We start from the raw sequence: 24,662 nt of genomic DNA, 5'->3' as shown, positions 1-24,662 counted from the left end.
ACAATATGAATGTGGATTTTTGAGGAGTGAAAAGTACATCCAATGGAAAATCCTAGTGAAAGTAACAACTCAATTCTACATTCGGTAAAATATGTTAAAAAATTTAAAAAATGATGTACTTCTCCTTTTAGTTAATTTTGTTATTTAGCTCTGAATTATTAATTCATTGTCCATTCTACTAAATTATTCACTTTTTTCTTACTTTAAATTTATTTTTATTTTATGTGTGTAGAAGTTTTACCTGTATGTATATCTGTGCACTCCTAGATTAGATGAGAAAACAAGATTCAACTATCTTGTGTTACCAAAAAACAGATAACGATATTGAAAATGAGAGTCACAGGATAAGGATTAACTTACAAAAGAAATGGAAACTATAAAAAAGTTGGCATAGCAATTCCATTATCAGATAAAGTAAACTCTAACCTAAACTTACTCAGAAGAGATAAAGAATGAGGAAAGTCAACAAATAATTTAATAACTCTAAGTATGTATACATCCAATGCTGGGGCTCCCAATTTTATAAAGAAATACTAAAGGGCACCAAGTGTCAGATATGTTTAGATACATTAATAGTAGATGATGTAATATCTATCTCTCATCTTTAGCTCCACCCAACAAAAAATCAAGCAAGAAACTTCATAGTGAAATTATATGACAGATTGATTGGATTTAAGGGATATCTATAGAATATTTAGCACAGTGCTTGGGAAGACACATTCTTTTAAGTGGTACTTGGAAACTACTTTAATACCAATCACATTATAATTCACAAATTAAGTCATAAGAAATACCAAAAAGAGAGGAATAATTTCTTGCATCATCATATCATAAAGAAATAAACTAGAAGTCTACAGAGACAGAAATTACATGAATATTTGGAGACTGAGCAAAGAACTTTTGAAGGAATATTGATCCATTGAAGATATCAGTGAGAAAAATATTTTATAAATACAGTAGATGGTAAAAATAGTGACTATTAGGACAGAAATTGATGAACTAAGGACGCAAAGAACAATACATAAAAAAGAAACAAGGCTGGCATACCAACAGAAAAAGTAGTAAAAGGGAGAGAAGATGAAAAGCAACAAAATTAACAATGGAAAGGCAACTGTTTCACAAACCAAAGAAATTAAAATGCTTAGAATATATCCCCAAACCTGTAAAAGCTATAAGAAACTGATAAATGCCTAAACATATTATGTCTTACTAAAACTAAATAAAGATATCACTAGCAACTCATATAGACCCATATTGAGTAGCATGATTAAAGAAGTACGTAAAAGGCCCTCTACAAAGAAAAGACCAGGGCGAAATACACTGTTCAATTCTCCAGTTAAGATGTGATACCAACACTTCACAAATGACCCCACATTTGTGAAAGGGAAGGACTCTACCAAACTCATTCTACAAAGTCCAATATCAGAACTAGATAAGTAGAAAATAAAATTAAATTAAAAAAGAAACCTAGTGTACAAAAATTATCAACAAAAGACTTCCAAAACACATTCGAAACACATTTAGAAAATCATGCACCACCACCATCTTGCAGGTTTCATCCTAAAGATGCACGATTGGTTCAACATATGCAAATCCATGAAAGTAATACACTATATAAATATATTTAAGAACATAAATCTTAGTCTTAGAAAATTTGATTACCTTTCTAATTGCATATAAGCAAATATACCTACACGTAGAAATAGTTTCACATATTTTGAAGGAAAAATATTTTAATGAAGATCAGCCACACACATGAACTCACAGCAATTGTGATAGCATATACAAAAGCCAGGTAAACTTAGGCCAGACAAAATCCCATCAGGGAGGGGGAGGTGGGCATTGATTCCAACAGTAGTAAAGAGCTATTAGCAATTGATAGCTACTGAGAGCGGGAAAGCCAGTTTTCTGTAACAATTTAGCTCCTGCTCAACCATACTCCAGTGAAGACCACTCATTTAAGAATATATGGTCAGTAGAAATGGGACTTACTAAGTAAAAACAAAACAAAACGAAAAAAAAAACCCACAAAGTTGGGTAGGTAGGGAAGGGGGCTGGATCTGAGAGGAGTTGAAAGAAGGAGAGAATATGATCAAAATACACTATAAAAATTTTTCCAAGAACTAATAAAAAAACAAAAGTGAAGGTCAGGTTGGGTATTCACAAAGGATTTCCAAGATACTGCCATTTGAAATGACATTAATGTACTGATTGATTTGGTGTGAGGGTAGGTGTGTATGCATGTCATAGAGTACCTGTGGAGGTCAGAGGACAACTTTATGGAGTCAGTACTCTCCTTTCACCATGGTTCTATGGCTTGAACCCAAGTCATCAGTTTGCATCACAAGTGCTTATTCTCACGGAATAATCTCACCAACCCTGAAAGTGATATGGAACCAACACAATTGGGAGGAATGAGTCACAAAAGTGTTGGGGGAAGTGTTAAGGTTCTGAAACCAAAAAACATCATATTATATAAGAAGTGATAATACCTCTAAAGAAAGACCCTGGATTCACTAAAGGAAAGATGAAAGATGAAAGATCCTTATTATATTAGGAGAAATAGCACAGAAGAATTTTGTCTAGTTTTAAAAGCTGTGGTAAGGCTTTAGATTTCACTCTATCAGTAACTGATTTCCTAGGTTTTGGAAATACTTATATAATTTAGGTTTAAAATATTGGATCTTTTACAAGATATATTTTAGTGTGTGTGTGTGTGTGTGTGTGTTTGTTGTGTGTTGCCTATGTGGATATCTGTGGACCATACACATTGCTGGTGCCACCAGAGGTTAGAGGAGGGATTGGAACTCAAGTTACAAGAAGGTTGTGAGTCATCATGTTGATTCTAGAAATAAAACACTGAACCTTTATAAAAAAATATAATCAATGTTTTTAATTGCTGAGCCATCTCTGAAGCCCTTAAAATATTAGATCTTGTATGGAAGCATATAACACAGCTCATATATGAGAGGTGCTAATTCATACCAGGATAGCACACTAAAAATAATCAGAAACAGGTTCAAAATGTATTTTGAGGAAATATCAGCATGAATTAATTATGAACTGAAAATAGGGTGGAAAAAATGAAGCAAATATAATAATGCAAATTTACAGAGATATAAATGCATCTAATTCCCAAGGTCAAGACTGTGAAATTTTCACTTTTGGAATGTCAAAATGCAAATTCCTGGAATATATCTACATAGGGTTGTGAGCTATGTCTTACAGAATCTACAACTCAAAAGAGATTATTTCAGTCCTTAGATGCAGAAAACTTCTACTATTATAATATTGCTAAGAATCATATTTAAAGCAATAGGAATAACTAAGAATCTAGAGACACAGTACTATAAAATAAAGAGTAACAAAAGAGACTTAAGAAATGAGAAATCTAGAATCTATTGATATCGTGAAAGTCAAGACACACATATTTTAAGGAGAAAAACTGGTCATGCATGTTAAGATTTAAAGAATGAGGAACAAGATAGGCCCACTGGATTCAGCTTCATTAATATCTTTGGCAAAATTTTCCTTTAAAATCTGGAACAAAGCCACAGGGAAATGGGTTGAAACTAAATGAAAGGGAAAACGAGATAAGTGTTGGACTATTTAGTTGGAAAAGGGGAGAAGAAAAATTGACCTCTACATGGTCAAAAATGTGTGGCAAGAGAAGGTACTTGTTTAAAACTATGAACTGGATACTGAATGTTCTTAATGCTGAGAACACTGATCAAGTTAAAATAGGAAGGGTACAGATACAGAAAAAGAAAGGAAGGAAGGAAGGAAGGAAGAAAGAAAGAAAGAAAGAAAGACAGAAAGAAAGAAAGAAAGAAAGAAACTGTTGGAAAAATGAAAGAAGATGGATTCCTGAGCCTGTGTAACAAGGAAGCAAGATTGATTAAGACCAGCTCAAATGTACATAGATACTTCTAGAGGTGAACATTGAAGTGTAAGAAGTGAACTTTGGTAGAAAGTCAATGATGAGTTGGACTAGCTTTCTCCCCCTTCTTGAAGATGGTCCTCTTGACAGCCTGAATGAGTTCCTTGTTTCGAAGACTGTAGATAATAGGATTGGCCAAAGGTGTTAACACAGAATAGACTACAGCCAGAGTCCGATCAAGAGTTAGTGAATAGCTCTTCTTTAGCCGAACATACATGAAGATGATGCTCCCAAAGAATATGAGGACCACAATGAGATGTGAGGCACATGTGGAAAAGGCTTTCCTTCTTCCGGATGCTGTTTTTATCTTCAGCACAGCACCAATGATTCTCCCATAAGAAGTCATGATAAAAAGGAAAGTGATAAGGATGATGAAAGCATTGACAGCAAAGTCCACCAGAACATTAGTGGATGTGTCCTTGCAGGCCAGGCTCAGAAGGGGTGGAAAATCACAGAAGATGTGTGGGATTTCATTGTAGTTACAGAAGGGGAGTTGAGAGACCAGGATGACCTCAGAAATAGGACACAGGAAACCACAAGTCCAGCAGCCAGCAGCCATCTTGACACAGAGTGTTGTGGTCATAATTGAAGGGTAGTGGAGGGGCCGGCAGATAGCCAGATATCGGTCATAGGCCATGGCTGTGAGAAGGTAGCATTCAGAGGCCCCAAGGGAGTGGAAGAAATAGGTCTGAAGGAGGCATCCTGCAAAAGAAATGGTCTTCTTCTCACTGAGAAGATTAGCTAGCATCTTGGGGATGGTGGTGGCTGTGTACCACAACTCCAAGAAAGAGAGAACACTGACAAAGTGGTACATGGGTTTGTGAAGAGCTGCATCCAGTCGGATGACTAGGAAGATGAGCATATTACCACCAATGGTGAACAGGTATGCCAACAACAGCAAGACAAAAAGCCAGCTCCTGATGTGTCCCACATTGGGGAAGCCAAGGAGCACAAACTCAGACAGGCTAGAGAAGTTGTGTTGATCCATGGGAAGCTGAAGAGGACAAGGAACGATTGAAAAGATGAGTTAGAAGGATTGCCAATCTAACCTGATGACTTATTTATCTTTCACCCTCATAAATTTAAAGGAAACATTTTACTTACTGTCATTAATACCAATAGTATTAAAACTAAATAACAACTAGCTCTGGTTTTGAATATATTCAGTGAGAAAGGTACTATTGTCATACCTATTTTACACAAGGGAAACGTGAGGAGAAATAGGTTGTGACGCTATGCTATTTTATTTGACACCAGTTCATAGAAAGAAAATTTCAATTTCTGTACTCTATATTGCTCAACTCTAAGCCATGCAGCTTTCCCAAAGCATTCTATGCTTTCTCCCAAGTCATTTGTAGACTTTCCCTCAGCCCAGGCCAAAATGATGAGATAGTATATGATATTGGTGTAGCGGATTTTTCTTGCATTCTAACTAAAATCTATTAACATTCATCAAACAAGGATGTCTCAGGACTAAGGAATACAAAACTCAACAAGGTGCAATCTCTGACCTCAGAGCTTGCAGTCACATCACCACAGGTAGGTATGCCCATCAGTCTTCTCAACACAACCTGTGACATTTAAAACACTCTGGAGTGGCAGGAAGAGTGCTCATTTGTCAGACAAGAATTACGGAAAGGGAATTCTCAGAAAAGGAAGGCATTGAGCCAACTTCTCCAAGCAGAGTAAGAATCAATGGCAGAGGAAAAGAAGCGCTACAGATAAGTATTCTCTTCTGGGCTGCAAGAAACCCAGGAAAGGCACTGTAAAACTCACCCAGCCACCTAGGACCATATCTCAAAAGATCCAAGATGCCACTAAAGAATAATTAGAAAGGGTCGTACAGTCATGTGTAGACAGACTGCCAGTACAGCTGAAATGTAGTTCTTACGATAAGAACCTCAGAGGTGGATGAGCGTAGGTGTCTGTGGATGCCCCCGACATGAAAAAAAAAAAAAGATAGGTGAGCAGCACATTTAATGATGAAATGCAGGTTTTAAATTAGGAAGGATAAAGTAGCAATAAATAAAAACCAGTATTTTCAGAAAGCTAACCAAAATATATAGGAATAGATGGATAACTTAAGTAAAATCTCATCTAAAAATGCTTCCATTTTCTGGTGTCCTCTTCTATTTCTTTCTTCAAAGACTTAAAGTTCTTGTCAAATAGATCTTTCACTTCCTTGGTCAGGGTTACCCCAAGATATTTTATGCTCTTTGTGGCTATCGTGAAAGGTGATGCTTCTGTGATTTCCCTCTCTGTTTCCTTATCCTTAGTGTATAGGAAGGCAACTGATTTTTTGGAGTTGATCTTGTATCCAGCCACGCTACTAAAGGTGTTTATCAGCTGTAGGAGTTCTTTGGTAGAATTTTTGGGGTCGCTTATGTATACTATCATGTCATCTGCAAATAACGAAAGCTTAACTTCTTCCTTTCCAATACGAATCCCCTTGATCCCCTTATGTTGTCTTATTGCTATTGCTAGAACTTCAAGCACTATATTGAAGAGGTATGGAGAGAGTGGACATCCTTGTCTTGTTCCTGATTTTAGTGGGATGGCTTTGAGTTTTTCTCCATTTAATTTAATGTTAGCTGTCGGTTTGCTGTAGATAGCTTTTATTATATTTAGGTATGACCCTTGTATCCCTATTCTCTCCAAGACCTTTATCATAAAGGGGTGTTGAATTTTGTCGAATGCTTTTTCCGCATCTAATCATGGGACATTCTCATTGTTCTCAAGCATAATGTGAACAATAAATAAAAAGAAAGGAAAGGAAAAGATAGCAAAGAAAAGAAGGGAAATAGAAAGGGGAAAGATAGTAAGAGAGGAGCAATCGATATGTTACTTCATTTGTCTAAAAATGGCAGCCAGCCTCAGTCACTGTGTCCACCAGAGCTCATACTCATTTCATAATGGCCATCTAATTCCAACCATCATATTAAAAATTACCAACTCTTTTTGTCTTTTTCAACTTAACCTTTAAAATAATGGTTGTTACATTAGATGTTTTAAATAAAAATTATTTATCCAAGTTAATTAAATAATTAGCACACCAGATACCTTCCCTTTGATTTATACCACTCACTCTAACCCAATTGCCCCCCAGCCCTAATGCCCTCATACAGAGATAAACTTACAGATTTTCTGTTTGAAAATGCAAAATTCATGCAAAGCAATTTTTGCTTAAAAGATTCCTCTTAAATCTTGTCATAAACTATGCATTCACCTCCCTAATTACAAGAGATGGATGTCAAAAGAGTATTTTATGCTTTATTGCTTTATGGGTAACTTTGCCCCTCTTGACCACTAGTTTCTGATTTAATTCTCATTCTTTTTCCCCTTCTGTGACCTACCTCTTGTATCCTTCACAATAAGGTCAAATGTTAGCTCATTAATGAAGTCTTTTGTTTTTTTACTTTCCTAGAAAAAGTTCTTTATTCCTTCTATACATCATATTATTTAGAGTAGCTAATTAACATAGAGTTGCTACCTTATAATAAGTCTATCTTTTCTACAAATTCGGTAAATCTTTGAGAGAATGTACACACTCTGCTAATTAAGGAATATCCCCAATAAAAGATGGAAAGGACAAGCACGGAGTTCAGGTTTCTTGGATGCTACTTCCCCCTATACCCACATTAAGTTATACCTTTGCACCTGCACACAGAATCCCTATCCTGTCTGCATCTTAAGATCAATATATTCCAATTAATTTTCCCTGATCTGTCTACACTCCTGCCTTTTTATACCTCCAGCCCAAATAAATAAAAGAAATATGTCTAATTATCTGCTCTGTCTAAGGACTGTTTGTTAGATAGTGTTCTTTCTACAAATGACCTTGTCTAAAGCTAGCTGTATGTTAATGTCAAAGAAGGTCTGGTAAGCATGAGATGCTTTTCAGAACCACTCTGAAGACTTCTGGTCCCTAAATTCTCCCCCTAAAGATGCTTAATACCTTCATTAAAAATGCTGGGTAAGGTACTTACCTTTAGGTACTTACCAAGAACACCTGTCCCTGAGAAAAGCAAGAACTTAGAGAAACCTGTTCTTTATGCCATCTGCACGGTAGCTTGCCTGCACCATCACCCACTCTACAGAGTACACAGTAGTGAATCTCTCACTGGATTGGGAAGGAGAGGAGCCAAGCTGACCTTTAATGCCCTTTGTGATCTGATTCTGTAAAGTTTGCAAAGATGGATTTTTTAAGGCAGTTGTATAAGTTATATCTCTCCATTGGATCCTACTCCCTGGATCTTAAAACAGTATCTGCTTTCAAATCCATTATTCCCACCTGTTCAATCCCTGATCCTTACAGCTAGTTAAGCCCCAGTTAACTGACCAACCACTGTACATCGCCTGTTTCTGCCTTGTCTGGCTCTGTGTGTGCAATAGATGAAGGCTGGATTGAACAACATTTTCTCCTCCTTCGTGAGTCTTATCCCCACAACCACGGTCCCTCAAGACAAAGAAACAAGTTTTAGGTCACTTGGGGCACAAGGAAGCATGAAACCGCATGTTTCAGAGGCAAGTGAGAATAAGGCCCATTTGGGCTTCTTGGGGGACTCGTGGAAACAGTGTTTACTCCTGAGAGGTAGTTTCAGGGAATTCATCCAACTCATTCGCTCCCTCGCTACCCTGTTTCTAGTGACTCCTTAACAAAGAGAAAGTCTAAGATTTCCTGGTATTTCTTTTTCTTTGAGAAGCCTCACTAATAACAGCTACTACTTTTGAAATAAAGAATGGATATGGATTCTTAATGGTTTTCCAATTAAAAATCTACTTTCTGAACTTTGGCTGGTTATTAGGTAGTTCCCTAAGCCCAGTGCATGCATAAGCTAATACAATTTTCACAGTCACTCTGTAATGTAATAATAATACTTATTATTTCAATTTATTTTCAAGGAAACTAAGACAGAGTATCCAAAACTGTGCCTTCAGTTACACACATACCTGCCTCAGCATTGTAAATAAAGCACAAAGGGCCTGTGATAACCATGTCTGTTAGCATTGCCTTCCAAAGTTTGGAAGCAGTCAATAGCATGTAATCAAAGTCAGTTTTTTCCCCAGTGTATACAGTATATGTCTGTGGGACTGGGATCAAGAGAACAGAAGAAAACAAAAGGCCAGAAAGCATGGAAATAACTAAACAGAGCTGGGAAAGGCCTGGTACAAAGTATTGATGGATTCCATGTCAGGGCTCAGAATCACCAGTGGGCAGATGCCATGCTGGATGCCAATGCATCAGTATGCAATAACTCATTGATTTTGTCCTAGGATACAGTTTGTTCTGAAATTATAACTTCATTCATACAGTTTTTCCCAGTCTGTACTTTTACAATAGCATATACATTTACTAAGGGACAGGCAATTATTTTTCTTTAAGAGCCAGATAGTAAATACTTTTGAGTTGTCAGTTTTCCAGTCTCTATAAGAAGTACTCAACTTTGTCTTTGTAACACAAATGCAACCATTTCTAGTATGGGAAAATATGCCTAAGGTTCTACTCTGGTAGAAACATGCCTGCAGAAACAGATTCCAGATCTTATTTGGCCCAAAGAGTGTATGTGAATCAAGAATTTGGCAGTCCATACATGGATGCAAAACTTATGTATATGCATAAGCAACAGAAACCCCACCCTCCATCCTCCCACTTCCCACCTCCCACCCACCTACCCACATGAGCGCGCACGCACACACACACACACCTTTATACCATTTTATTTTAAGTAACGTTTACTTTATTCTAGTGTTTTGAGAATAACATCAATTGGAATCATCCCTGAGAAAAAACTCTGTCTTTCCCAGAAAGTAAGCATGCAACCACAGCTTCCCAAATGCACAGAAAAAAAAAAAAGACTTATTCTCATACAAGCTTTCTATTCTTTGGATTGGCATACTTTTAAAATTTTCATTTTTAGTGACTTCTATTGCTACATCCTGACACAAAAAATATATACACAGTGTACTCTCTATGAGTGGATTTGGCAGAGACAACTTCATAAAACTTGAAGAGGACAGAAATCAAGGAACAAATGTCGTTTAAGCATCCTGAAGATGGAATAAAAAATTAATCGTATCATCTCTTTAAAAGGGAAGAAAAATGAACTGAAAATAATGTTAAACGGATTATTACTTTTCCAGAAATGTTTATTCCATTTTTATGGATAAAAATATATAAACTATTGCCGCTTTGTGGGAGCCTAGGCAGTTTGGATGCTCACCTTACTAGACCTGGTTGGAGGTGGGTGGTCCTTGGACTTCCCACAGGGCAGGGAAACTTGATTGCTCTTTGGGCTAATGAGGGAGGGGGCTTGATTGGGAGAGGGGGAGGGAAATGGGAGGCGGTGGCGGGGAAGAGTCAGAAATCTTTAATAAATAAATAAAAAATTTAAAAAAATATAAACTATATAGTATCTGAAATCTTCTCACTAAACAGTTGTGAGTGCTAGCCAAATTGAAACAAATCTGTTAGATATGTGAGATCAATATTACCCATGCTTGTCAGTCTTTCTTAAATATAACACTCAGGTATTTTTGTTATATAATGGACAAAAGAAGTCAGAACACTACTGCTAGAAATTTTATGATCCATACACAATGTAAAAATTCACAAGTACCATGAGTTCTTCATAAACCAGGCAAATTGGAAAATACATGGTAGGCCATATTCACCATTGATTGAGGGTTGCATTCTGGGGAAGATGGGTCCATAAAAGTCTATGGCTCACAGAAACCTGTGTTTCTTTTTGATTCTCAGGACAATAGACGTTCTGAGGGAAGAAAGATTAAGAAGAAGGAGGAGAAGGAGAAGAAGAAGAGAGAAAGAATATGAAGTTGGGTCATTATAAACGTAGGGAGAATAGGGGAGGAACAGGAGGATAAAATCAAAGTACACTGTATAAAAATTCAAATAAAAAAGGTTAAAAACACATAAAGTTTGGAAGGAGAAGTGGTGGGGGGGATAGGAAGGAATTGGATAGGAGAGTGGGAGATGGTTGTCTTTAAGACACATTACATGTGTGTATGAAATTATCAAACAATAAAATAAAATAGACCTGTAAGGGGCTTGAAAACAGGGAGGCGAAAGTGCTCCGACTTCTCTTTTTGCAGCTTTTCATGGTTCACAAGGTAGTTTCTCACAAAGGAGGATGCGTCCACGATGTTTGCTGCTTTCCAATGTAAAGCGTAGAGCATGGCGGTATTGCTTACTTACTTAGACCTCCAGTCACCGAGGCACCTTTGTTTCCCACCTCCACTAGGGGAAGTCTCTTCTCCTTTCAACGTGTTTGATCACGGTGTTGCTCAAGAACATTGAGCTCTGAGTACTTTGCTTTTCTGTATCATAGCTCACTGTTCGCCATTTCAACATGTGTCCAGTGTGTTCTTCCAATCTTCCTGTAACTAATCTCAATATCTTCTGGATCTTTCTCCAAAATCCAGTCTGAACTGCAACCCCATAAGCAGCCTAGAAATTAACACATTTCAATTTCTGTCTCCCTAAAAATAAACTGAACTTGATTGACTTATTTTGCTGTGTTTATTTCCTCAAATTTGTGTCCTCACCCACTCCCATATTAGTAGATTCAGGGATCATATTTCTTCTCCAACAGGTTTTAGATTTGTTCTTATCAAGGACTACTTTCATTGACTATTTCACATATTATTATCGAAACATCTAGTTTAAGATTGACATAAGTAACCAGTTAGATCTTGCAATTTTCAAATGGGTCAATTATAAATATGTAGACTCTATAGAGTCAATTCAGCAAAGCCTTAATCCTCTGTTTAACCCTCTTAACAGCTTCCTTCACTTCCTTGTTGCGAAGGGTATAAATAATAGGGTTGAGGAAAGGGGTTAGAAACGTGTATACCAGGGCAATAAGCTTGCCTCTGCCCTCAGCTCGGATCTCTGGTGGCCCTACATAGACAATGAAGGCAGAGCCGAAGAACAGAGTCACTACAGTTATATGGGAGGAGCAGGTGGAGAAGGCTTTGGCACGGCTGGCAGCTGAAGGCAGTTTCAGCACAGCTTTCACAATACCCCCATAGAGTCCCAAGATGAGGACAAGGTTGCATGTATTGATCATACCGATCACAGTAATATAAACCCGAGCGTGCCAGCTTGTGTCCACACATGCCAACTGCATGACTGGTGCGAGGTCACAAAAGTAATGGGCTACCTCTTTCAAGCAATAGGGTAACGTGGCAGTGAGACCGGCAGGCACCAGGGCAGCTGAGAAGCCAGCCACCCATGTACCGGCAACTAGCCGTAGCTGTACCTGTCTGCTCATGAGTACATGGTAGTGAAGCGGGCGACAAATGGCCAGGTAGCGGTCCAGAGCCATGACACCTAACAGGTAGCACTCAGTCATGCCCAAGGAATGGAACACATACAGCTGGACAAAGCATGCAGTCGACTGGATGGGTTAATGTCCTTGGAGCAGGGTATGTAGCAAGGTGGGCACTGTGGTGCTGACATACCAGAGTTCCAGGAAGGAGAGGACACTGATAAAGAAGTACATGGGAGTGGACAGCCCTGAATCTGCTTGAACAAGGACAATGATGAAGAAGTTCCCTGCAAGTGTGAGGAGATAGATGCACAGGGTTCCAAAGACCGCAAGATGTTGCAGGGTACCAGTGGGAGTAAAACCAGCAAGGATGAAGGTGTGGGTCCAGTTGTGGTTAACATGATCCATGATTCCTGGGAATGAGAGATCAAGGCACCAAATGAGCAGCTTTAGGCTTTTTACTCTTGAAATAAAAGATGAGATGACACAAGCAAAGAAATAGCACAGTCTACCCAATACATTCCCTCTAGTCTATAAAAGAGGAGTCAATACTAGAAGTCAGGAGTGATTTGCTCAATATCTGTTTCTTTCTCCATGAACCACCAATTATAGACTATGAGAGAAGAGCCTGGAGGCTAGAATTTTCTCCTTTCTGTGTGAACAAAGCAAGACAAAAAATAAAAACTAAACAAGAGGTAGGAAAATTCTCTCTCATCCACCTACCATATCTAAGGAAATGTTCCCATGATGTTATGAAATAATGTCCTGTACTATATACTGACTCCAATGACCAGAGTGTAGTAGGAAAAAGAGACTTGCTTTTTCAAAGAGCTAAGTCTCACTGGGGGAGTCTCTTGGAACTCAACAAAGTTCTCATCAAAGATTGAAAGAGGAAAAGATTGATTAATAAAAAAAAGCTATCTTGGGAGAATTTCTCAAAGGTTACGTATTTGGCACAACATGAATAATCAAGAAGACTCCCGGATTTTTTTCTGGTTGGATCCTAACAGGAGACAAACTTCAGGATTCTGCAGGAGATAGGAAGGAAGGAGACAGTATTAAGCAGGCCTCGGGGAGGTGCACCAAGGGCACCTTCTTCAGGGACTGTATTTCTAAATTTGTTTTACTAGCAACTCAAAGCAAACCTTGGGCCAGACCATGGCTTCCTCCTTGTTTGAACTTCTTTAAGTGAAGAAGTTTAAGTTAGAGGTTCGTGAAGCTCCTTACAAGTTATTCGTCTGTGATTCTCCAGTCATTGACTGATGTGTGTTGGGTTAGCATGGAGATGCATCATCTACATCAATGTCCCTAGAGTGCCACTCCCATACTCCCAGGGAAATTATTTAGAAAAGGTAAATGTTGCTCCCTACTTCTCTTCTTCAGCCACTCTTACCTCTTCTGTGCCAACTCCAACCATCACCTCGCTGCTTTGGTTACAGGAGAACTAGTCGCATCCTTCCTGACATCATCTCTATGTCGAGATAGTTCCATCCTTATAGAGCATGCTCCTGGAAGTGCAGGTCTCTCACAGACTCCTTAATGAATGTTCCCTGGGGCTGCTATGATTACCTCTCAGTATGCATCCCCCTGGGCTAAGAAGTTGGGCTCAGAAAAGTGAGTCAAATGAGACATGTTTCTCAAACAACTTAGTCCTGCAATCTTCACTTTGGAGTTCTGAGATCAAATCCCAGGGATATTGCCTGTTTTGCAATGACCATATTACATGTCATTAAAGAAACAACCCAACTCTCACATCCTCATCCATGCATGGAGAATAATAATTTGGGGATCCCGGAAGAGAATTGCCTCTTGAAAACCTATTGGCCAGAATATTTGTCATTATTCACCATTTGCCTTACAATCTAGCAACCTAACCCACATAGGTACCATCCTTTTCTGTTGAACATCTCCATCTTCACGCCTCCTACTATTACCCGACACCAGAGTGACCACAATTAGTTCATTGTTCCAACCACTGCTTACCAACTATTGAAAATACTATTTCCAGTTTTAATTTACTGTTAAAATTATTGATTTATGTGTATTGTGAATACGTGTGTCTATGTTTATGTGCACAGGCACGCGGGTGTCCCCAAAGGCCAGAAGAGGGCACCAGACCCTCTGGCACTGAAGTTAGAAGCAGTTATGAGCTGCCAGAATTGGATGCTGGGACTTAAACTCAGGTCCTCTGTATGAGCAGCAAACCTTCTTTACTGCTGAGCAACCCTTCTGGCTCTCCTAAAATGCTATTCTAAATACAGTATTTTATAACCCCAGCAGCAGGTTTGCTGCCAGTACTCAACCCAATCCACCACCATTTTACCCTGGACACAGTAATGAGACAATCTTGGTTTTTCATAAAATGTTTCTAGTCTCATTTTTTTTCAAAATTCCTTCTATCAGTACCTGAACTTTGACCTCAGCTGAGTACTGTCTCCAAGTGTGTACTCAGATTCAGAGTCCAAATAAATTCAAGATAATCGCATTTATCCATTGAGTGTGAGTGTAAAACATTTGACTTTAGTAATTGAATTAAAGGTGCTTACTTTTTTCATTTCAGAGCAAGAGATAAGTGCAAAGTTGTTAAATTAACCTAAAGAGAAGGAAATAATTATGTCTTGTGGAACGATAGCCGTAGGATGTCCATGGCTCGAGGCCAAGCAGGATGTCCAAGAGGACTTTTGATAAGGGTCCATCCCTCTTCCCAAATAAAAAGTCTAGACAGGAAGCCATTGATAATAACTTTTAAAATTGTGGTAGGGATGCCAGAGTGTATCTCTCCATAGTTGATGGCTTCTGGTAGGGGTAGTGATGGGGAAGGACTCAGTTTTCTTTAATGGGTTGGTCACTGGGCACTTGACCATGTTCCATTGAGTATATGAGCAAACACAAGACAGTACTGTTTTTTTTTTTCTTTCCTCTTTATTTTGGAAAGAGGTTACAAGAGTGGGTGTGAACCTAGGAGTAATGGAAAGTGAGTGTGATCAAGGTGTATTATGTGAAATGCCCAAATAACCAAATTAAAAAAAAAACTATGTTGGAAAAAGAAAAATAAAAAAGAAACAAATCACATTAAGTGGACATAAAATACATAAAATCCCTGAGACTTTAAAAGCTTCCTGTGGGAAGCATAGCATTGGAGAGCAAAGCATAAAACACACATTGTTTCTAAATGCTAATAGAATTCCATGATGGGCAGGTTCTAGATCTTACTACCTCTGAAATACCCGACTATTCACTGGGATAGATAAGTTGCAGCAATCCTTCAATACAATGCTGTATTTTCTACAATTCCAAACAAGGGACCACGGTTTATCTGAACCCTGAAATTAACATTGGGGCTACTCAGAGTAGCAAGGTAAATGCTTTGACATTCACCTTCCCTTCATGTCGCATTTGTCCTTCCGCATTTCCATGTTTGTCAGCCAAGCTTTGAGAACTGCACATCATTTCTACATTTGATGTGATATCTCCATTTATAAGTCTGAAAGCATGGTATCCGCTGAGTAGATTATACACTCCATATCTCATGTCTCTCAGGTTACTAATCAGATACAAATACCTGAGCATAGAGGTCAAATACTTGAGCATAGAGGTAGGAGATGCTATCTAGCATCAAGTGGAAGAGGCATGTATACCATAAGTTAAAATCAGAAACAAAGAATGGCTTTTAAAATCATCTATGTAAAAATTTTATGTGAGATAGGACATACTAAGTACAAAACTCATCAGCTCATTAGTAAATTTTCCAATAATGCTTATGAAAAATTAGACGTGAATAAATAAATGCTTTATAAGGCTAGGGACATTTAAGAAGAGTGAGAAAGAGAATCCCTAAGAGCCAGAGTTGGTGGATGAGTACACCAAACTGTTTCCTGGACGTAGTAGGGCAGATGCACATATGAACGCACATCACTTATGACATCATGCATAAGACTTGTATAAGATCAAGCCAGACCAAATCCCAGCATGGAGGGGAGGGGTGAATACCAAGTCCTACTCTTAGCTGAGGCTATTTGCAACTGAGGGGGGGAGGGACAGTTTTCTTTAAGAGCACAGCCCCTCACAGGTCCATCAAGATGCTGTGGAAGGCCATATATCCAAGGATGTATGGGCAGCACAAACAGAACTTGATGGGTTTAATTTTTTTTCAAGAAATGAATAAAGATGAGGCAAAGTTGAGTTGTGTAGGGAAGTAGAGTAGAACTGGGAGGATGTGGGGAAGGGTGAATGAAACCAAAATCCATTGTCGGAAACTTGCAAACAGCTAAGGAAGATGAGGAAACATCATGAGTTTACGTGATTGTAAGTTTCTCTTCCTCTAAAAATTTATCACGCTGTATTTGTAAATAATACATTATTTTAAAATTGCACCCTATAGGTTACAAAAATACTATCAGATACAGGTAAAATGTACCTGATAAATATGAAAATGATGTCATAGGTCATTCTGAAAATTAATTTGCCAGGCTTGCATTTAGTGAACAGGGTTCTTACTAATTTCACCTTTCTTTGCTACCTAATGTACTAAAGTTAAGACAAAGTACAAATATCCTGCATGAGGAATGCTGGTCTTACCATAAGCATTACTGCGATTGGTGTGTTCACTTTTAGTCCCGACCTTTTCATCCTGTCTGTTCAACTAGAGTCATTATTCACATTGGCAAGGTGGCTATGAGCTGACATGGATATTTAGTTCCATACATCACATTAGGCACTCGTAAAATGGGATGCTGTTTGTTGTACAAAATGAAATATACAACACTTCCTGCCAGAGACAGCCTGAGAGATTCCAGATCCCTGAGGTGTTGTCTGGCCACTCAAAGGGCATGTAGAGGGTTGAAGATCCAGTAACATTATACACGAAGTATATAAATGCTGTTTGCATATTTTAAAAAGCACTGTGTGATGATAGCCTCAACTTACGTTATAAGGAGAAAGACCCCAAGACGGTTAGGAGATAAAACAATTGCACAACAAAAGGCAAAGGTAGCTTAGAGTTTTATGAGTAGATTTATGAAAGGCATTTTCTCCTGAGAGAGTTAAAGGAGAGTATTATAATATTTGCTACAGTTATTTGACTTTTTAAAAAGTCTGTTTATTTGTTCACATACTCATTTATCCTCAAATATAAACGAATAAAAATCCATGGTATGGTATTCCTTGCTTTCCTCGGCTGTGATATGACTAGTTCTAGCTCCACAGCCGATACGTAAGCATCCTATCCTATCACAGAGCATGAACCTCATAGAAATGGAAGCCCATAGACTTAATTACAGTGATGCAAGTCACTACCAGGACAAATAGCTCCCAGAAGATCTTTAGTGCTAACAACACAGAAAACAATTCTTTGGAAATCACAGTCGGTAGCCTATGTGAAGTTAGAGGCAACGGAGACAAAGGATGGGGGTCTCAAATAATAGTGAAAGAATGGAGTGCTGTTCCCAGCACTGAAGAGCATAGGGTTAATGATCCTGTCTGAATCCTCCAGTTAAACAAGGAGGACATGAGGCACAGCTCAGGAGGAGATGCTTCATTGGAATGCCTCAACTAGGCTGCATAATACCCCACAAAGGAGAGATTAGTGTACAGATAAGCAGTCACTGGGTGTGGGAAATGTAAAACTATAACATTTATATAGTTTCTAAGATTCCTATTACTGCACCCATTTTACAGATTAAGAAACTTGAGGCAGAGATTTTGAATATATTGCCTAAGCTCAAAAAGCAAGTGAATATGAGATTAACATTTGAACCAATGCAGGAAATCTTAACCTCTTTTCTATTTAACACTGTGAGGTAACAAGGTCAATTCGAGCATTTATTAATCATTGGAATTTTAGAATATTCTGTTACAGGCATTTTAAGACAAAGAGAAACCAGAAAACAAATACTTTTCCCCAATAAGTAGGGAAAAAAAAAACTGTGGGAATTTGACCAATAAATTTCCTTTTTTCGGGATAATCAGAATATTCTCTGCTGAGTCTGGATCATGATGCTTTTCAAAGTGCTGCAATCCTAGAATTGAAACTCCCTCAGCTGGAAGGAATGTGAGCAGCTATCCCTGCCAACCACTGAGATTTCACACAGAGATAAGGCTGAGGTGACTCTGCCAGGGTCGACTAGACATCTGGATGACAGCTTGTTGAGTCCGGCTCTTGATGGCAATTCCAGAAATCCTTCTAACTTAGTTGTGCCAACAGTGAAACAATAATCCTTAGTCAGTGGGATAAGACGAAGACTTTACAGAGTATTTTAGGCTAGACATGATTGCACAGCTGTGTGAGTTTAAGACCTGTCTGGTGTATACAGTGAATCCCAAGCTGAGCTGGGATACAGGTTCAACTCAACTCATACACACACACATACTCACACACCTGTGTATATATGGACATAATAATCACCAATCCTGGTGTGGAGAGTATTAGAAAATCATTGTGTTCAGTTTTGTAGTGGGGCATATGTAAGAATGAGAAAGATGAGACATATTCACACCATCCCCAGTCTCTGCCAAGGCTTTAGTTCCGTCATTCTAATATCCAGACCACCCCTAAGTGGGTGGCTGGTGGCTCGGGATTCACAGATCTCTAAAGTGCAGAGGCGGAAGGGAACGGTCCTGTCAAGCTTAAAACAGAGGCTGGTGCTGACTCCACAGCTTTGTGCGGTGTTTCCCTTTCTGTTGTTTACAGGCACGCCTTTCCTGAGACACCTGTCATTTGTTTTCTGCTCCTCCTATAAGGACGACTTCAAATTCACTCTAAGATAATATCTATGGCACTGAAAGAGAGCCCAGACAACATGCTCAACTCCGCTGCTCTTGAGCCAAAGGGAACTAGGTGAACAGTTCTAGTCTTCAGCCACTCCCTGAAAGTTAAATCCTGCTGAGGTGGCCCTGGGACGGTGACTCGAGATTACTGGACTCGACCAGTGGAGCTCCCTGCTCCGCAGGAATCGCCACTCATGCAGTCATGGTACTGTTTCCGTCACCCTTGTTTTCTCCTTTTTAAACTCTGTTGGGATTCCCTTCTTATAAACAAGCTGCTGCAGGCCTGAGTTGGCCTTATTTCCCTGTTGACACGCCTGCTGACTGCACCCACTATCCTGGAGAGACTCGTGAGTTCTGAGCCATACACTTTGGGGTTGTCTGGATATGAGAATGACAGAACCAAAGCTAGGCACTGGGTGAACGTGTTTCACTTTTTTCATTTGTCCCAATACAAAAAAGTCAAAGTCATAAATTCAGTTAAAATAGTTTCTCTATGACAGAGACTCACATTGGAGCACTGGACTGAGCTCCCAAGGTCCAGATGAAGAGCAGGAGGAGGGAGAACATAAGCAAGGAAGTCAGGACTGCGAGGGGTGCACCCACCCACTGAGACGGTGTGATTGATCTAATGGGAGCTCTCCAAGGCCAGTTGGACTGGGACTGATGGAGCATGTGATCAGACCGGACTCTCTGAATGTGGCTGACAATGAGTGCTGACTGAGAAGTCAATGACAATGACACTGGGTTTTGATTCTACTGCATGTACTGGCTTTTGGGGACCAAACCTGGACTGTTTGGATGCAAAGCTTCCTAGGCCTGGATGGAGGGGGAGGACCTTGGACTTCCCACGGAGCAGGGTACCCTGACTTCTCTTAAGACTGGAAAGGGAGTGGGAATGGGGGGAGTGGGAGAGAAATGGAAGAAGGGAAAAAGGTGGAAATTTTTAATAAATAAATAAAATAAAAAATAATTCCTCTATGCAAGTTATTAATCCACTGTAGCATCAGATGGGTGAAGAAACCATCAGATCAGAAAGGATTAAGATAAAACTCCTTTCCCTTGACCTGTTTCATCTCTGATAGGTCAAGAAAGAGTGGGTCTGTGCAGTACAGTGAGTGCTAAACTGAGTGATAATCTTATTGGCATTGATTCTGATTCTGCAAAATGATTAGCAAACCAGTTGATTCTTACGTTTGCCCAGGATGTGGGTAACGCCGAAAGAGATAATTAGGCTTCCCTCAACAAAGTCCTGATCTTGTCACTGACCCTTTTCACAGCCTCCTTCACTTCCTTGTTGCGAAGGGAATAGATGATGGGGTTGAGGAATGGAGTCAGAAGGGCATATACTAAGGCGATAAGCTTGTCGGTGCCCTCGGCTCTGTTCTGAGGCGAGCCCACGTATACAGTAAAAGCAGAAGCATAGAACAGCGCCACGACTGTCATGTGGGACGAACAAGTAGAGAAGGCTTTGGCTCGGCTGGCAGCTGAAGGCAGCTTCAGCACAGCTTTCAGAATACCCCCGTAGAGTCCCAAGATGAGGACAAAATTGCATCCAGTGGCCACACCAATAACTGCCCCATGAACCTGAGCGTGCCAGCTTGTGTCCATACATGCCAACCGCATTAGTGGTGCCAAGTCACAGAAGTAATGGGCTACTTCTTTCAAACAGTACGGCAAAGTGGCAGTGAGACTGGCAGGCACCAGGGCAGCTGAGAAGCCAGCCACCCAAGTGGCACCTGCTAGCCACAGCTGCACCTGTCTGCTCATGAGTGCATGGTAGTGGAGCGGGCGACAGATGGCCAGGTAGCGGTCCAGAGCCATGACACCTAACAGGTAGCACTCAGTCATGCCCAAGGAATGGAACACATACAGCTGGACAAAGCATGCAGTCGACGGGATGGGTGAATGTCCATGGAGCAGGGTATGTAGCAAGGTGGGCACTGTGGTGCTGACATACCAGAGTTCCAGGAAGGAGAGGACACTGATAAAGAAGTACATGGGAGTGGACAGCCCCGAATCTGCTTGAACAAGGACAATGATGAAGAAGTTCCCTGCAAGTGTGAGGAGATAGATGCACAGGGTCCCCATGAAGGCAAGAGGTCGCAGAGTGCCAGAGGGACTGAAACCAGCAAGGATGAAGGTGTGGGTCCAGGTGTGGTTAGCACAGTCCATGATTCCAAGGAGGAGGGGGAGTTAAGATGCAAGACGAACTACTTCGGCATCCTCCATCTCTTCATGCAATATTCCTAGAGCCAGGAACAGCAACTGTGAGCACACGACTGAGCTTGAAGATGGTCTAATTAAATCCCTTATGTTTTCATACTGAAACTGCACCTCCCCTTCCCTACCTCCCGTCCAAGGCAAAATCATTGGCTGAATGACCCAACATCAGTAGGTGGCTGGGCTTGGACTAGAAATGACAACTCCTGACCCTGTTTAATCTTTGTGTATGTTCTAGTACTGAACTCTTGAGAGTCCAGCAACTCAATTCTCCCTAGCCAATAAAAGGGGAGAAGGAGCTTTTCTATTATAGTCTTTCTTATGAGCTTTATCTTTTCTGAGGACTCCGTGCAGCTAGTTTACAATGATAAAATAACCAGAGGTATTTTGCTGTTGTCAGGGATTGCCACTTAAAGGTTGTGACCTCTCTCAGGAAATCTTACACTTCATCGACTGTTTTGGGAGGGAAAGGGAAGGATTAGGTAATCTGGGCATGAAAATGGGGCTGACACTCCAAAAGTGCTCCCTAAAATATCAGGCCCATTCTGTGTAATGATTATTCATTCAACACTCATACTGCAGCTTTTAAAAGTGGGTTTTCCTGAGTGACAGGCAACAGGAATTATCAAAGAAGAAAAGCGTGAGTCAGAATCCCCAGGCAGGGAAGAGACTGCGTCAGCCAGAGACTGACTGCATCCCCTTGCTCCGACACACCCCAGCTGTACAGTCTGAACTGGGGATTTTTCACTTAACCAACTTCCTCTTCCCTGAAAGGAAGAATAAAAACACTTGGCAGTTCGTTTCTGAAACTCATATACGTTTTGATTTCCCGATGTTATTGGAAAATGATTGTGAGTTTTGTGGGCGTCAAGTCTAATTTTGCTTGAGTTTTCTTGCTGCACCCTGAGAGGATCAAAGCTTTTGCCTAATTCTCTTTTGATAATCACATACCTGCTTTACCACCTTCACCTGTTACCTGGTCCCTTGATGGCTTTAGAAGCTGTAGCTTCCTCCTCAGAGCAATTTCTGTTGCTATCTACTTATATCCAGTGCTCCTAGAAAGTCCATTTTCCCAGAGGCTCCTTGTGGGTGTTCCCTGTGACTGTCAGTGTCATGAGCTCTTAGTGAAAGTCCCTCTGGAGCAACGAGTTGGGCAGAGAGAAGTGAAACGTGCCAGTTCTATTTCTCAGATAATTACTCTTCATCTTGCACCCAGGACTGATGCCTTCATCAGTAAATTCATAATCCAGTAAGAGACAGTCAAAACTAAGGCTGTGGGAAATGATTTCAAAGGAAGAGATAAATAGTTGTGTAAAATAATGTTAAAGTGTAATTTTTTAATCTAGCTATCCCTTTTATTGGCATATTTGTTCATAACATTGTTTCCTAAGGAAAAAAAAATATGAACCAAAGTTCAAAGTGATAGCATATGCAGCTAAACCACTGTGACAGGAAGTACTCATTCATCGAATGGACCACTTTCTGCTTTCTGTATTTTATGCTAGGGTAAAGATAGTACAGAGGATGGTATTTCTTTTCTCAAGAAGCTTAATTTGTAGTGTGAGAAATAAACTTTAAATAGAAATAGTTTTTTTAAACTGAAAAAAAAACCCACAAATACGAAACATGTGAAAAGATATTAGCCAACTCAAAATAAGGTGTGTTCAATCTGGAGCAATATTCTGGTATTCCTCTCATGTTTTTACTTTGACAAAGACCTAGAAGTTCACAGACATACTTGATTTGAAAGATGGTAATCAAACAGGTGTTCTTCATGTATTAGGTGTAAGAATACAATATAACATACTTTGAATGGAATGTTAACAATACTTATGTAAACTTCATACTTATTTTCATTAAACCAGGTTATCCTATTTCTAGGATTTCATCTTGTATTTTCCTTTAGTCTTATTTATAATTGTAAAGACCAGAGGCAATTCAAGAGATCCACAATAGGGGACTGGATAAATAAAACAACCAAACAAGACAAAGGAGTTTTTTTTTTTCTTTATCAAAATGAGAATGCCCTTCCTGAAATGATATATAAATCTTCCAGGATGTATAGAAATACTTACATTAATTTGCTTTCACTGAAGAAAACACTGAAGAGTTCTAAGAAACATTATTAAATTTTTTTGTGAGTATAGTGAATGTAAAAGCACAGAGAGGGAGAAACTAGGTTTGGGAGAAACCCTCATTCATATTACCTTTTGTGGATTACTTGATTATTAAAAATAAAATAGGCATGTTATTTACTGTTATGATTGTGCTCACAGTAGTGTGATGACATTGTGTCCTGCTCTAGCAATCAGTGATGAGTGTTCCTTTCCCTGAGTTGTGGGATGTCTACTGAAGACTCCGTAGTAAGACTGCAAGTTCTTCATGCTCTTCACTGAGTATAGACCTTAATGATGAATTAATCTGATCCAAGAGATGCTCAACACATCCTTTGGGTATCACCAAGGAGTGTGCTTCTCGGGAGGTATTGTTTTGTCTTCACAAATACTTTTCAACAAAGACAGGTTGAGATAACTGTAATTAGGAAGACAAAAAGTAAAGAGAAAAAAATGTTATGGTATCTACTTTGCATAGGTAAGAATGACAAGAACGCCCAGGGTTTCACTAAACACCTCGGCCCAAAAGAAAAGATCAACTTGAATCACTATGAGTTTGACTGCCATTTACATGATAAACGTGAGATATATGTAAATTAAGCAAGAATCCCCTTTATGGAATTTATATATAAAAAATTTAAAGTAGTGTCTTTCTCATATGGATATATACTTTTCCATGTATAAAATACTTTAACACAAGAGTTCTCTCTGCATCTGTTTCTATTAGTTACTGGATGAAAATTCTATGACAGTTAGGATAGTCACCAATCTGATTACAGGGGAAGGCCAGTTAAACAACCTCTGTGCTGTTGCTAGGCATCCTAGCTAGGGTCATCGTTGCGGATTCCTGAGAATTTCCCTAGCTCAAGGTTTCTAAGCACTGGGCTGAGCTCCTGGAGTCCAGTTGAAGAGTGGGAGGAGGGACTATATGAAGGGGGGGGGAGTCAAGGTCATGATGGGGAAAATCACAGAGATAACTGATATGAGCTAATAGGATCTGCTGGACTGGACTGACAGCTGGGGAGGGAACCTGCATGGGACTGAGCAGAGCCCTCTGAAGTTATTTGACTTGATCTGTTTGTGGGGCCCCTGACAGCGGGACCTGGATTTATCTTTGATGCAGGAACTGGCTTTTAATGAAGCCCGTTCCCTGTGGTAGGATACCTTGCTCAGCCTTGATGCAGGCGGGGAGAGTCTTGGTCTTGCCTCAACTTGGTATACCAGACTTTGATGACTGCCCAAGAGAGGCCTTACCACTCTGAGGAGTGGGTGGGAAGTGGGCGAGTGAGGAAAGTGGGAGACTGGAAGGGAGGGGGAACTGTGGTTGGTATATAG

General features: G+C 39.7%; 3 protein-coding genes across 3 annotated transcripts; all 3 read right to left on the bottom strand.

Moving 5' to 3' along the window:
- Positions 1-3,974: 3,974 nt before the first annotated feature.
- Positions 3,975-4,928, bottom strand: LOC126502163 (olfactory receptor 6N2). The gene has a single exon (XM_050143003.1). It carries the CDS (start codon positions 4,926-4,928, stop codon positions 3,975-3,977), a length of 954 nt encoding a protein of 317 aa, XP_049998960.1.
- A 6,769-nt stretch (positions 4,929-11,697) lies between these two features.
- On the bottom strand, positions 11,698-12,636 carry LOC126502169 (olfactory receptor 6N2-like). The gene is given in 1 exon segment (XM_050143010.1): positions 11,698-12,636. A coding segment is annotated over 1 exon segment (939 nt).
- Positions 12,637-20,220: 7,584 nt separating this feature from the next.
- On the bottom strand, positions 20,221-21,165 carry LOC126502040 (olfactory receptor 10C1-like). Its single transcript, XM_050142798.1, has one exon. The coding sequence runs from the start codon at positions 21,163-21,165 to the stop codon at positions 20,221-20,223; it is 945 nt and encodes a 314-aa protein (XP_049998755.1).
- Between the last annotated feature and the right edge of the window lie 3,497 nt (positions 21,166-24,662).

The sequence above is a fragment of the Alexandromys fortis genome, unplaced genomic scaffold (assembly GCF_014885135.2).
Source record: "Alexandromys fortis isolate MF-2015 unplaced genomic scaffold, M_Fortis_MF-2015_v1.1 scaffold_51, whole genome shotgun sequence".
NCBI lineage: Eukaryota > Metazoa > Chordata > Mammalia > Rodentia > Cricetidae > Alexandromys > Alexandromys fortis.
This window is presented reverse-complemented; position numbering and strand designations above follow the sequence as displayed.